The sequence below is a fragment of the Lepisosteus platostomus genome, chromosome 18 (assembly GCF_059453375.1).
Source record: "Lepisosteus platostomus isolate fLepPlt1 chromosome 18, fLepPlt1.hap1, whole genome shotgun sequence".
Lineage (NCBI taxonomy): Eukaryota > Metazoa > Chordata > Actinopteri > Semionotiformes > Lepisosteidae > Lepisosteus > Lepisosteus platostomus.
In genome coordinates this window covers 20,068,923-20,084,259 of record NC_142628.1, presented here as the reverse complement: position 1 = coordinate 20,084,259, position 15,337 = coordinate 20,068,923, and the positions used below count along the sequence as shown (strand labels likewise).

Below are 15,337 nucleotides of genomic sequence, written 5' to 3'. Positions count from 1 at the left end.
CTCAATATTATCTGCAGCTCTTACACTCCAGGCACCTGATAAAGTGGAACGCAGTGTCTTTGCCTTACATGGCGCTCAGCTCTTCCTCAATCCCAGCAGAAGCAGCAGCCTCCGGGTCCTGCCTCATGCACAGCTTAAAATGCAACACCGAGTAATACAACAAACAACAGGGAAAACCATTCACGATCAGACACATCCGTTGATTGCTGGCTCTCAGTAAAGGGACATTGCTGTGGTCCACGCATGAATCTGTTTTCTAAGTGCCTTATCCAATACAGTGTTGAGGCCAGTTTTCCCAGAAGCCATCTAAAGGGGAACACACAATAACTTGTAAAACCTCCAATTTACATCACAAAATAGACTACATTTCAAGGTTAAAGAATTACCATGTTCTGCGATTCAGAACGAGGCAGCAAAACTTCCTGTAATCTGATGTGGCCCTGTGACATTGTAAAGGAGCAGGCTTGTGAATACATCTCGTTTAATCCAATGGAAATATTGCTCTCAACTTTTTAACGTTTTTGCCAATAAATAATATTACATTGTTAACTCTGCATAAAGAACCTTGGAATGGAACGTTTTTTGCAGTGAAATGTACCTTTTCTCTCCTACATCACATTGCATTAGTCATTACAGTGATTAGTGAGCAGGAAGGGCTGCATCACATCGCAATTTGTGTGGAACTGGAATGCGAATTTGTTACAACATGGCGTAACTTACAGTACTTTCACAAAATTCATGATTTTGTGCTCAATTTTGAGTTTGTAAAGTTTTTCTATAATGTCAATGATTTTATTTTGTGACTGAAATTAAATACTTTTGTGTCTGCAAAATTGGGACTGTAGTTCCACCTTAACCTACTAGTACTGTATGTCTTTGGACTGTGGGAAGAAACTGGAGCACCTGGAAGAAATCCACACAAATGAAGGGAGAACATACGATTCCATCCAGACTGCACCCCAGGAATTGAACCCAGGACCCCAGCTCTGTGAACCACAGTGCCACCTCATTGCTATAGTCACTATAATTAATGTCAAAACTCATTTGCAAATGAGCAGCCTGGGATCCAAAAGGATCAAGACAAGGATCCAAACAAAGCACTATCCCAAAGCTTGGCTTTGTACAGTATATCATACAGGGCTTGATGCAGAAGGCAGATAATCGAAGTCCATGCAATAACTGCTAAGGGAAAGTGACTTTGTGTTTTTGGAGGGAAGTCACTCAACATGGAGCTGTGTTAGTGAAATGATTGTTCTGATGTACGGCTGATGTCCAAACACTGAAAACATGATTGTGTATGCAATCGCACTCCCGAGCTCCATTGGGTATGGTTAAAATAACTTTTTATAGTTCATCACATTCAAAGTGTGTGTACCTGATGAAAGTGTAACACGCATTTGGAGGAGTTATTCAAGATTTTCTTTCATTCAACTATTTCAAGACCCATTATTTTCAGATGTTGTAGTATACGTGAATAATGAAAGGCCTTTATATTACACAATGAAGGAATGACTTCGCAGGTGTGAAGAATAAAAGATTAATTCAGCTCACTTTGGGGAGTTTCACAATGGCCCTCCTTATAGAAATGTGGGTTTGATTAAAGGAGTGAAGAAAAAGCACTGAATAATATTTGCTTCTGTAAACGTAATCATCTCAAAATATGGTTGAAGAAATTGAAGAAGGTTAAACATAATCCAAAACGTATAAGGTCAATTTAAGTACAACCAGAATTCTAGTGTTTATGCAATGCATCTGTGGGTTGATATGAAATACGGCCGTTCTTAAACTAAACGAGGTTATCGAGAGCATATTCCGAGTACGGCTGTGGCCAGTTGTACTGTGAACTGCGAGGACCGTATCTTATCCTGAACTGGCTGTGCGAATACTGTCCTCTGCTGGCAGAAGGAATAGATTACAACGGCACTGTATTGGCGATTAGTCCTATTGCTAGAACATTGAAACAACAAGGAGTCCGCGGAGTCAAGCAATGCTGAATAAACAAGTACCTGAAATTCAATAGGATTTTGTGTATTGATTACAAATAGGTGTGAAATTCTCATGTACAGTGGTATTCATGGATTCCTTACACAAGCAGCCGTTGTTATGATACTTTCGTAATCTGAATATAAATCTATCTACTTGAAACTGTAATTACTGAATAGATTAATGTCTTTGAAATGCTTCATTAACTGGGCAGTTTCCATGTTTGGAAATGTTTTTATTTTGATTGCTGATTGCTAGATACTGTATGTTTAATAGGCATGCTGTTAATATTTTCTACAAGAGCCAAATAAGACAGTTATGCTGTAGTAAGTTCTATATAAGTTATATAACATAAGTTATATTTTGTTCTGAGGTCAATTTGAATCTCATACTAAATTACTGGTGTCCTTTTATCTGAGAAACACTACCTGATTGATCACCTGATGCCTAGAAATTAGCATGCACAGTAGCCCAGCGTTTAGCATTGCTAGCTCACAGTGCTGAGGCCCTGGGTACACTTCTGGACCTGGGGTGCTATCTGTATGGAGCTTGTATGTTCTCCCCATGTTTGCATGAGTTTGCTTTGGGTGCTCCGGCTTCCTCCCACACTTCAAAGAACTACTGGTAGGTTAATTGGCTTCTGGGATAATTGGTGAGTGTCTGTGTCTTCCCTGCATTGGAGTACCATCCAGTCCCAGGTATCTCCTGCTTATTACTTTCTGAGGCTCTGGCTCCCCCGTGACCCCCCGACCCCCTGACCACCTGACCCTGAATTGGATGAAGCGGTTAGAAAATGGGTGGTTTCTGTTATGCTCTGGTCATGCTCTGCCATAGCAACAACTTGTAAAAAATGCAGATGCTAGGATTTAACTCAAAGAAGGAGCTCAGATCACTGTGTTGGCATCACTGTACAGGTGTCCGGTGTGTTTTAGAACATATGTTAAAATCTTATTTACTAACTTCTAGACTTTTTACCCCCCATATCAGTCTGCAGGTGCACAGTGGTCTGTGGACACCCTCCTTGCTCTGTCGTAAAACAGGAAATAAAAAGCAACTGGTTTTGACTTTAATGCACTGAGACTGTGGAACTCACAGAACTCTCTTGTCAGAAAGGCAGCTTCTAACAGCTTTTAAGTGAAGACTAAGAACACTTTTCTATTTTATTAAAATAGATTATATATGTTTTGTTTAAATATATGTTATAAATGTTAAAACGACAGCTCGTATAAGCTTGTATTTTTACCTTTCGATCATTTTTAGAATTGCTTTGAGTTGCTTTTACCATGATAAACAGTACAAAATATGAGGTGTTGAACTTGTCAAAAGTTTTAAAGCGCTTTATGACGTAAAGTGTGATGACAGTCCTTGGCGGTCTATGTAAGAATTCTTCTTGAAGTAGGTCATCGGGCCAACAGTATATAAACATTACAGCTCAAGTGCTTTTGTATCTGAACGCTTTTAGGTAAGTAATTTAGCAGCTGCGGTATTAATCGTGATTTTAATGGCAAATTCAATTGCAGGTAAAATAAAAATGGCGGATAACTTTCTTTCTAGCTTCGTGAAGCGGTCGCGCCACATTATACATATATACCATAATAAGAAACATAATATGTACAGTAGAATTTTTCACTTTAAGCTGGCATTATCCAGAACCGGGTCAGGGCCCGGACCCGGACCGTGCAGTGTGGTCCGTCGGCCTTCTAAAGATGTTTAGGAGATCGGGGCGCCCTTGGATTTGATTAGAAACTTGCATAATTTCTTAACTTGACCCCATTATCCTAAAAAAAAAACGGCCAGGCCCAGACCAAAGCATGAAGGCTGCGAGGATCGGGGGACTCTCATTTTTGGTCACAGCGTACAGTAGTAGATCAGTAACCTCTGTTTATCGTGATAACCTTTAATTATTTTCCAGTACTTTTTTAAATGATAAAACACATTGTCTCGCCAGTTTTGCTAAAGATACGGATTTAGTGTTTACGCATAAATTTGTAAGCCGTAGGTTTAAATCTCGTGGTCTTATTTGCCGCATTTTCATCGTAAGAGAGGCGCTCGTTTGCGATTTACGCGCTGAATATTGTAAGCAGAGGAGCCTTAAGGCACAGCCTCGCCTTAACACCATCGTTTGCATTGTTATTGTCATCCAGAAAAGCAGTCGTAAGAAAATGAATCTGTGCCGGCTCCGAACATTAAAAAAACTATATCTAGACTGCAAATACATCCCAATCTTACTATCAACACGTTTTGAGAGCGCTCTCCTTTCCACCGGTATACAAGCTAAGAGAGAAATATTGGAAATCCCATCTGAAGTAGCCCTCGTCTCAGCTTCGGAGCTGTGAGCGATGGGGATCATAATTAAAAGGGGTACAGTTACTTTGAAAATGTGTATGTGATACTTAAATTTAAATAAAATAAAAAGATAAATTATATAACACAGACTGCTATCAATGTCCATGTGTTTAAGACGTATGAATCGGTTTTAAAACAGGCACACCCCTTCTCACAAATCCGACTGGAGTCTCAGTCCGTCGTCGCGATGAATTAGGAGCTCAGATGTAGGCTAAGTGATTGCAATTTACTTATTTAAAAGAACCACTTCAAATCAAAAGGGAGACATTTTGTAATGGTAGTTATCGTATTATCCAGTATACGTAATTGTAGATATACAGTACATAAAGGGTATGAATAGGTGTGACCTTTTACTGTATATTTAATATTTTATCTGACCCATTTGTAGAAACCGCCTACTCAGATTTAGTTAAGTGGTCTGCCACCATAAAGACAGAAAAATATAATGACATCCTGTTACATTAACTGTAAAATAAACGCCGTAACTGCGGCCATATGAAAATTTGGATAAAGATTATACAAACATCCTAAGGAGCTCTATGACATATGAGCGTCGTAATAATGGTTGGTGACCTGACGTAACAGTGCTCCCTGAATTACGTGATCTGTATATACCCAAATACAGATATATCACATAGGGAGATGCAGTCAAACATTGCATTGCTATCGTCGTGGTGAACTATTTCTCCGCTGTTTGAGACTTGTTTGGTAAGTGTCATCAAATATTCTTGTCAATTTGTAGTGAAATCGATATACTGTATCATAATCCTTCAGCTATCTATAATGTAGTGAAACGGCTAATTAATATTGATAAATTCCCTTATTCACAGTGACTTCTGCTCAAACCCCTGTTGCATAATGGGTTAATTTTATATAAAAAACATTTATATCATAGATATAATACAAGCTTTGAAATGAAATAGTACATTTCCAGGTTTCAGTTAAACATTTTTAAAAAAGCTCATGACTTTAAGCATTCTGAACATTGAGAATGTTATTTGGGAAACAAATGTTTATTATAATGTTGATGTTTAGGATCTGTCTCCTACTGAGTCAGCATGCAGCATTCAACACCATTAGGTTTAATATTAAAAAGTTGTGTATTTCCTGAATTGTTTTTTTTATTATTTTCTATTAGACCATACTAGACTGTGCAGGATATCATTTATTTGCCATTTTTGCCTTTTCCAGATACCTGGGAAACAAAGCTCATATCTCATTTGCCAATGGAGCCCAGTCCTAAGCCTGGTGCTCTGTCCCCCTCCCCGAAAGACACAGACTCGAATCGACCCGTGCCCTTAAGGCGACAGGATCTGATCTCCACGTACTGCCCGCCTCCCAAGATACAGCTTCTGAAGGCCACCTTCCAAGAGAAACTGATGCAGGAAAAGGAGAAAAAAATGATCGCCATATACAATCGACGGCAGGAGGCGGCTCTACAGAAGATGAGAAAATCTTTCCAATAAGTCAAATACGCTGCGGAGAAGAAGACGGGGAACAGCTATCGCTTCCAAACCCAACAGGGCCCCGAGAAGAACATTGTGGGGTATGATCGGTCTTACCCCCTGAAGCCTATGGGTAACAGGAAAGTCTCCGGCCCTGGTGAGGTTCGGGCTGTGGACCGCCCGGACGAACAGAGTGATTCCTTGTTTGCCCCCACCCCGCCTCAGGATGGTCATGAGAGGCCCTGCGAGAGGCCAGGCAGGAGGGGCTCAAGAGTACGCAAACCTAAGGACAGGACTGTCCTCCCCATGGTGGCGACCCCTCCAGGGCAATGCCCTTCTCATGCCAATGGGAAGGAGCACTTTCAGTTGCAAGAGGAGCTACAAAAAGTGGCCGAGGCAGAGGCCGCGCTGAAGGAGGAGCATCGCCGGAGGGAGGCCAGTCTGCAGGATGTGATGCGCCGGAAGGAGGCCATGATGAAGGACGAGATTCGCCAGAAGGAGGCCATGATGCAGGCGAAGCTCTTCAGAGCTCAGGAGGAGCTGAGGATGGTTCAGAGAGAGATGGAAGACTCCATAGAGGTGGCCGGAAGGGAAAATAGAGGACTCCTGACCCGAAGGAAGACACTCCAGGCGAGGCAGAGCGAGCTTTGCCCCAGAGGACCGTGGGCCAACCACCGTTCTAAGGCCGTGCCTCTTCTGACCTGAATGGAGAAGCAAAAAGCCTTCACTCCAAGGAAAGCCCTTCCTTTCAAAGGAGACAACCTTGATTATGGTTCTCCAATGGAAGACGGCGGATGCGCAGAATCGCACTTTCCCTCTGCGCTTTCCCATCAGGAGAGACGTCAAGTGAGCCCTTGCAGCCGTGGGCTAGAAGACGTCCCCTGTGGAAGGAGAAAGTACCTCAAGAAAGCAAGGCTCCCTGAAAGTGACGTGTCAGCGGAACAGGCCGCGCAGGCCCACTTCAGAAATAACACCGCATGTCTGGATGTACAAACTCTGTCAGTGGAAAACAGATATTTGTCCCCTACAAGTCTGATGTGCCCTACCGCTGAGCAATTTCCATATGAGAATAGCCAGAGTGGAAACCCTCAGCTGGTGCCCTGTGAACTGTGTCACAGGAAGTTTGCTGTAGAGAGGTTGGAGAAACACAGCAAGATCTGCAAGAAGCTTCAGAATTCAAAGAGGAAGGTTTTTGACTCTTTCAAGCACAGGGCCAAGGGAACAGAACTGGAGACATACATCCATAAGAAGAAGGTTAGACCGCCAATCGTGGTAAGGGCTATCCCTAAACTCTTTCCAAGCTTCCCTTGTTTTCTCCTAGAGTCAGACTCAGCTTATAAATCAATGTAAACAATAAAAAAGTGTTTTATGAAGTACTCTTCTGAAAAACTGCCGCAAAGGCACATTTGCCAGACAGAATAAATGGGTCTTAGTGACTTCTGAATTCTGTTGTAAAAATCTACATGAGATATCAAGCAAATAGCACTCACGGGAAACAAAACCATAACTAAATTGTACTCTCTACCCAATGACATGAAAGGTAGGCCCAGAAAGCTACGTTATTACTGTATTGATATTTTCTTGCCTTGTGAATTGTTTGCGACCAGACTGTGTACGCAGTGCTAGTCTGGACTTTTTCTGGAAGCTGTTTCATTGGTTTCATTTCCTGTTCCCAGCTGAGAAAGAACAACTGGAGGCAGAAGCACGAGGATTTCATTCGGAGCATCAAATAGGCCAGGGAGGTGCAGCAGGTGATCACGCAAGGAGGGAAGGTTGTGAACCTGCCCCAGCCCCCCGCGAATCCAAACCCCGACTACGTGCCCTGCCCTCACTGCGGCCGGCGCTTTGCCCCCAGGCCGGCACAGAGGCACATCCCCAAGTGTCAGCACATCAGGAGCCCCCCTCCTCCTCCTCCTCACAGATGAAAACTGATGTGAAGAAGAGTAAAAGAGTCATGATCTTGGCTCACGACTCACGTCCTGCTTTTTCTTTTTAGAAATATATTTAGCACAGTTCATCCGTATGATGATAAAAAAAATGTTACCTTGTTTTAATAAAATGATTTTTTTTTGGTGGACTGGTGTTTGCGTAACTGTGGTTATTTCAGTTTTTTTCCCTTGCGAAAATGTGTGTCGACCGTGAAAATAAATTTCAAGCTGTTCTTATCATTCATACACCTTGACCTCCTAAAAATAATTGTTCAACCTGGAACGTACAATTAGCAGGCAATAGAACAGGTCACATTGGCCTTGGAACCATCAAAAAGTAGTATTCACACATTCTCTGCATCAATTTTCCTTTAAAACAACTGAAAAAGCAAGGTAAAGTGTGATTGATTTTTTTAATGAAAGTTATTTGATTTAATTTATTTAATTTTCATAATATTTGTAATATGTTGGGATTAATGTGACTCAATATTATCTGCAGCTCTTACACTCCAGGCACCTGATAAAGTGGAACGCAGTGTCTTTGCCTTACATGGCGCTCAGCTCTTCCTCAATCCCAGCAGAAGCAGCAGCCTCCGGGTCCTGCCTCATGCACAGCTTAAAATGCAACACCGAGTAATACAACAAACAACAGGGAAAACCATTCACGATCAGACACATCCGTTGATTGCTGGCTCTCAGTAAAGGGGCATTGCTGTGGTCCACGCATGAATCTGTTTTCTAAGTGCCTTATCCAATACAGTGTTGAGGCCAGTTTTCCCAGAAGCCATCTAAAGGGGAACACACAATAACTTGTAAAACCTCCAATTTACATCACAAAATAGACTACATTTCAAGGTTAAAGAATTACCATGTTCTGCGATTCAGAACGAGGCAGCAAAACTTCCTGTAATCTGATGTGGCCCTGTGACATTGTAAAGGAGCAGGCTTGTGAATACATCTCGTTTAATCCAATGGAAATATTGCTCTCAACTTTTTAACGTTTTTGCCAATAAATAATATTACATTGTTAACTCTGCATAAAGAACCTTGGAATGGAACGTTTTTTGCAGTGAAATGTTTGCTGCATAACCTATACCTTTTCTCTCCTACATCACATTGCATTAGTCATTACAGTGATTAGTGAGCAGGAAGGGCTGCATCACATCGCAATTTGTGTGGAACTGGAATGCGAATTTGTTACAACATGGCGTAACTTACAGTACTTTCACAAAATTCATGATTTTGTGCTCAATTTTGAGTTTGTAAAGTTTTTCTATAATGTCAATGATTTTATTTTGTGACTGAAATTAAATACTTTTGTGTCTGCAAAATTGGGACTGTAGTTCCACCTTAACCTACTAGTACTGTATGTCTTTGGACTGTGGGAAGAAACTGGAGCACCTGGAAGAAATCCACACAAATGAAGGGAGAACATACAATTCCATCCAGACTGCACCCCAGGAATTGAACCCAGGACCCCAGCTCTGTGAACCACAGTGCCACCTCATTGCTATAGTCACTATAATTAATGTCAAAACACATTTGCAAATGAGCAGCCTGGGATCCAAAAGGATAAAGACAAGGATCCAAACAAAGCACTTTCCCAAAGCTTGGATTTTTACAGTATATCATACAGGGCCTGATGCAGAAGGCAGATAATCTAAGTCCATGCAATAATTGCTAAGGGAAAGTGACTTTGTGTTTTTGGAGGGAAGTCACTCAACATGGAGCTGTGTTAGTGAAATGATTGTTCTGATGTACGGCTGATGTCCAAACACTGAAAACATGATTGTGTATGCAATCGCACTCCCGAGCTCCATTGGGTATGGTTAAAATAACTTTTTATAGTTCATCACATTCAAAGTGTGTGTACTTGATGAAAGTGTAACACGCATTTGGAGGAGTTATTCAGGATTTTCTTTCATTCAACTATTTCAAGACCTATTATTTTCAGATGTTGTAGTATACGTGAATAATGAAAGGCCTTCATATTACACAATGAAGGAATGACTTTGCAGGTGTGAAGAATAAAAGATTAATTCAGCTCACTTTGGGGAGTTTCACAATGGCCCTCCTTATAGAAATGTGGGTTTGATTAAAGGAGTGAAGAAAAAGCACTGAATAATATTTGCTTCTGTAAACGTAATCATCTCAAAATATGGTTGAAGAAATTGAAGAAGGTTAAACATAATCCAAAACGTATAAGGTCAATTTAAGTACAACCAGAATTCTCGTGTTTATGCAATGCATCTGTGGGTTGATATGAAATATGGCCGTACTGCATTTCGAACAAGTTGTAAGGGATTTAGCCAGGAGAGGTATTCTCATTCACTCAGTAAGGTCTTTATTCATGTTGCAATATGGGAAAAACCCATCACCTGTCTGCGCAGAGAAGTGAAAGCTGATTCAAAAGCAAGCAGAGAGACCCCTTGTTTTATATCTTTTTTAAGCTGATGCAACACTTCAAAGACAGGCAAAGCAGTCATTTTCCATTCCTTATAGGTTTTTGCTTTAAGCAAAGAAGAGCAGTTATTCAAATGGTTTCTCACACTCCCTTCTTCAAGCAGCCGAGATAAACAGTATTAAAACATCCTGTGCCCTTGACAAGTTGGGTGCTATCACACTTTGTTCTAAGTATCCAGCTGCTTCTGCAGCACAGCTCTGTCCGTAAACAACATAGAATAAAACACTTTTTCTCAGTAACTTTTCATTACATTCCCTCCTTTTTATCCTTAAATGTGTTCATACCACAGAGTCCTCATAGGGGTCACCCTAGTCAGACAACAGCACAACAGCAAAAACACTACAACAGGCATGAATAGCTTTAAGAAAAACAGTCCCCAAGACCCAAAAAATTATTTTAACCATGAAAAGAAGGGGAACTCATTGCCAATGCCCTGTTCTTGATTTACCCTGTTCTTAAGTTCTTTCAGCCGGTGTATTGCGAGGGTGAGGTGACCATGGTCATCATCACTAGCAGGGATATACAGATGCAGCCATTCAAAACAAGCGGGCGATACCGCATTATTTTGCGGTGTGCTTATCGCGGTGTAACACAAGTTACCATATTAATACCGTGTATTCTCGCATAGTACCGCATAATACCACATGTTCTAATGAATGACCTTGGACAAGCTGTAAACTCAAAGTATTGCCCTGGTCCACATTCTTTTTTTCATTGACCGTCTTTGTAAAAGTAACACCACAGCATTTCGTTGATCCAATCACGCATTTGTTTCCAATCATGCAAAGTACAGTCATTTTTGAGAATCTCCAATTCACCATGCCTTTTGCATGCTCATAAGAGATATTGATTTAGGAACATAAACATATTACTGTATGCAAACTGTACTGTATACAGTATGTATATGTATATTTAATGTCTTTACTGTGCCCGTTTAAGTATTAAATATTTATATGGAATTTTACCACTGAAGGGAAATCTTAGTAGCTGAGCATAAAAAGAATAGGAGCATAACGCGCGTGAAAGCCATAAACGATATTAATTTTGGAACATAAATATACAGTATTACAGTATGTAAACTGTATATGGCTGGTCTCGGTACAAAAATACACACCAGTATTCCATTTCTCCCTAAACAATATTAAGCATCGAAGTCTTTAACTAACATGTGAAATAACGTGTGTATAAAAAGTGGTAGTTTTAAGCTTTTCTGCAAATACGCTCAATACAGGAGCAAACAAGCATACTTTTAGAATTTGATTAATAGGGAATATAATATGGAATCGCATATCTAAAGAAATTAATAATGATATAATTCTATTCATGTGCTGAACTTGTAAGCGAGAGGTTGGCTGTTCAAATCCAGCCTGTGCCATGACTTTTCTTTTAACAAGCATTTCTTTGAAGAAATAAAATAGCAATATTATGGACAATTAATTGACTTTTTATATTTCTAAATATCACAACATGTTCGAATCTAAGTCATTTTTTAATAACAATGAATAGTCACCACGCATGCTTACACAGCTCCCTGGGTAAAGTATCACAAAGTCTTAGAGAACTTAACATTTTTATTATCAACAAATTGTAAATACGCTGTTTACATTGGGGTTATTCATATTTCACTTGAGTGTATGGGGGATTGTCAGCAGACCCCCCCCCCCCCCCTCTTAGACTGCGCAAACAATTTTTTTAATTCTTAGAAAGAAATGGCGGCTGTATGCTTTACAATATAAACATTTACTGTCAAACTTTAAATCAACAATTGATTTAAAGATGATCTGTCAAAGTGCAATGGAAAACAATATTGTTTTTGTTTTTGTTGTTTTTATCCCGTAAGGCGCTTTGAGAAGCCACCTTTAAAGGCGCTATATAAAGGCACCGATTCCTATGGAATGTGTATTCTTTCTTCTTTTTTTCAGCATGGAATAAACCTATTACGTGATTTTAAGGTTTGTGTGAGAAGCCAGGGTATCAGCTTGTTCTCCCCACCGCCTCTCTCTGTACAGTAGAGGCTCCTGTCCTGACTGGTGGAGCTCATACAGCTGTGTCTGGAGGGGATCCAGGGTATCAGCGTCAACCCCACGGCTGGGCAGCTTGTTCCCCCCTCCCGCACCTCTCTCTGTACAGTTGAGGCTCCTGTCCTGACTGGTGGAGCTCATACAACTGTGTCTGGAGAGGATCCATGGTATCAGGGTCAACCCCATGGCTATGCAGCTTGTTTCCCCCCCTGCACCTCTCTGTGTACAGTAGAGCCTCCTGTCTTGACTGGTGGAGCTCATTCAGCTGTATCTGGAGAGGATCAAGCGGGGTATCAGCTTCAAACCTACGGCTGGGTAGCTTGTTCCCCCCTCCTGCCCCCCTCTGTGTACAGTAGAGCATTATCTCATGACTGGTGGAGCTCATACAGCTGTGTCTCGAGAGGATCCAGGGTATCAGCTTCAACCCCACGGCTGGCAACTTGTTCCCCTCTACCACCCCTCTGTGCGTACAGTAGAGCCTCTTGTCCTGACTGGTGGAGCTCATACAGCTGTATCTGGAGAGGGAGGGAGAGAGGGGTGCGGAACCAGGGAACTATTTACATGGAAAACGGGCGATCTCCCCAGCCCGTATGCCCCTTTCACTGTGTGGCAGCTGCAATAGTCAGCGGCCTACCTAAACCCCGCCCTGACCACTCCTGTCCTGCCCCTCACCGCGCACCCCAGCCGGGTGTTCTTCAGCCGCCCCCCAGGGCGAAAGCGCTACAATGCTAAAAATAAGATACACTCTGCAGACATTCACAACAGCGACTGTCAGAAGATAGGACACAGCAACTCAGACACCCATTGAATGGAAAGGGACACTTTAATGTTCTGTGCGGGTGGTACAGCACCCCACCGCGCCCGCGCGCCAGCAAAGAGAGAGATACACACCAGTTTTCATTGTCAAAAAGTAATTGTTTTTTACTTTTGTACAATTTGTTTTACATTCCTCTTGTTTAACAGGAATGTTTTGTTTCTGGACAGACTGTTAAACTAGGGGAAAGAGTGCCTATGAAAGACGGGTTCCTTTCGCGAAGTCTGGAGACATTAGAAGCTTGCCACACCCGGACTGTTACACCAACGCATTAGCAAGTTAAAGCTATCCCATTGAGGAGCTGGGCGCAATAATTGTTTTGTTCCTTGATTTTCTGATCTGCAAGGCCATTTGAATTCTGTCTGGCATTGCCAGATTGTGAAAAAATAAAAGTATTTAAATCATAAGATACAATCTACAGACATTCACAACATATACATATCTTAAAACATTTACATATCTTGTTAAATTATTACTTTAAATATGTACTTTAAGTTACTGAAACAGCCAGTTAATAAAATCGTTGCAATTTTGTTCTTGTTTGGAGGTGGGGATATTCTTAACTGTGACAAGACTGAGGTCATGCTTATTGGTACCCCCCATCAACTTCGTAAAGCCAGTCCTGTAACCCTGTCTGTAGATGGCTCTGTACTAGAGCTTCAATCAAAATTGAAAAACCTTGGGGTTATATTCGATTCTGGCTTAACATTCGACCCACATGTACAGCATACTGTCAAAACATCTTTTTTTCACCTTAGAAATATCGCAAGACTACGCCCTATGCTATCATTAACTGTGGCTGAAAAGCTGATCAACATATTTGTATTCTCCCGAATTGACTACTGCAATGCTCTGCTCCCTGGTGTATCTAAATCTACTCTGAACAAGCTGCAGTATGTCCAAAATTCAGCAGCCAGAATCCTGACCAGGTCTAGTACAAGTGTTCACATTACTCCTATCCTCGAGTCCTTGCACTGGCTTCCGGTCAAATTCCGCGTAGACTTTAAAATCCTCATGCTCACCTACAAGGCTTTACATGGCTTGGCACCTCAATACCTGTCTGAACTTTTATCGCCCTACTCCCCACCTCGCAACCTCCGCTCTTCAAATTCTGCTCTCCTTACTGTCCCCCAAGCCCGTCTACATTGTATGGGCGACAGGGCCTTCTCCTGCTATGCCCCCAAGCTCTGGAACTCTTTGCCCAAGGATATTAGAGAGTCACCTTCTCTAAACTCCTTCAAATCCAGACTCAAAACCTTCTTCTTCAGAAAAGCCTTTACTTAACTGGTTCCATTCTTCACCCCTCTGCTCTTCTTAATACCATCTTCCACGGTCTCCTCTATCTTTATTGTTGTATTGTTGTAATTATAATTGTGTCTTGTCTTGTGAAATTTTCTTATTTATTGTTTAGTCTTCTTATTTATTGTTATTGTCATCCTGTAAAGCGCTTTGAGAAGCCACCTTTAAAGGCGCTATATAAAATAAAGTTTATTATTATTATTATTATTCTGACAACAATTGATTTAAAGACAATCGGTCAAAGTGAAATGAAATACAATATTACGCTGGGTAAACGTTCCGAGGTCAAATTCTTCCGTGATGGGGGTACCTTTAAAGGTCTAAGCCGGAAACCATCATTATGTCTCATTTTTGATTCTCTCTTCCAAACGAGAACAAAATTGCGACAATTTTATTAGCGGGCTGTTTCAGTAACTCAAAGTATTTATTTAAAGTAATAATTTAACAATAAATCCCGCACCCAGCAGAAGAACCCTACTCCGTTGGGCTGCTGAGCAAGGCCCTTAACCCCAACTGCTCCAGGGGCGCTGTACAATGGCTGACCCTGTACTCTGACCACAGGCTCTCTCCCTATCTCTTTCATCTGTGTGTCTGTGTATCTCATGGAGAGCAAGCTGGGGTATGCGAAAAGATAATTACTAATGCAAGAAATTGTAAAGGGTTAATAAAGTAATGTTGTTGTATATCTAAGCAAGTGTTCCTGCATCCCTCTTCCGCACTATAGGCATGGCTTTTATTCTGTTTGCTCCATTTCTAAAACTTTTTGCTCATGTGCATTTTTGTATTTTTTTACACCTCTAGCACTTTAACGTCCTGAATTTTCATTTGCCTTAATTTGTAGAATGAATTTGAGTTTTAGCCTTAAAAATCTTAAGTTTTCACTATCTTTTGTTTCTTGTCCTACAACTGTTATTATTGATCACCATGACTTAATTCAGCCTTTCCTGAACGTCTATGACAGGCAGAGAGATTGCTGTTTCTGGTGCGATCTTTTGCAGCTGACATTTCACTGTTTTAAACGAACAAGAAATTAGATT

General features: G+C 41.2%; 1 protein-coding gene and 1 long non-coding RNA gene across 3 annotated transcripts in view; both read left to right on the top strand.

The window, feature by feature from the left end:
• The window catches only part of LOC148645861 (uncharacterized), a 43,602-nt gene that overhangs the window by 15,236 nt on the left and 13,029 nt on the right, over positions 1-15,337 (top strand). The window lies entirely within an intron of this gene.
• On the top strand, positions 5,496-7,843 carry LOC148645863 (uncharacterized). Its single transcript, XM_088611453.1, has 2 exons — positions 5,496-7,046; positions 7,451-7,843. The coding sequence occupies exon 1, from the start codon at positions 5,904-5,906 to the stop codon at positions 6,477-6,479; it is 576 nt and encodes a 191-aa protein (XP_088467579.1). The 5' UTR covers positions 5,496-5,903; the 3' UTR covers positions 6,480-7,046; positions 7,451-7,843.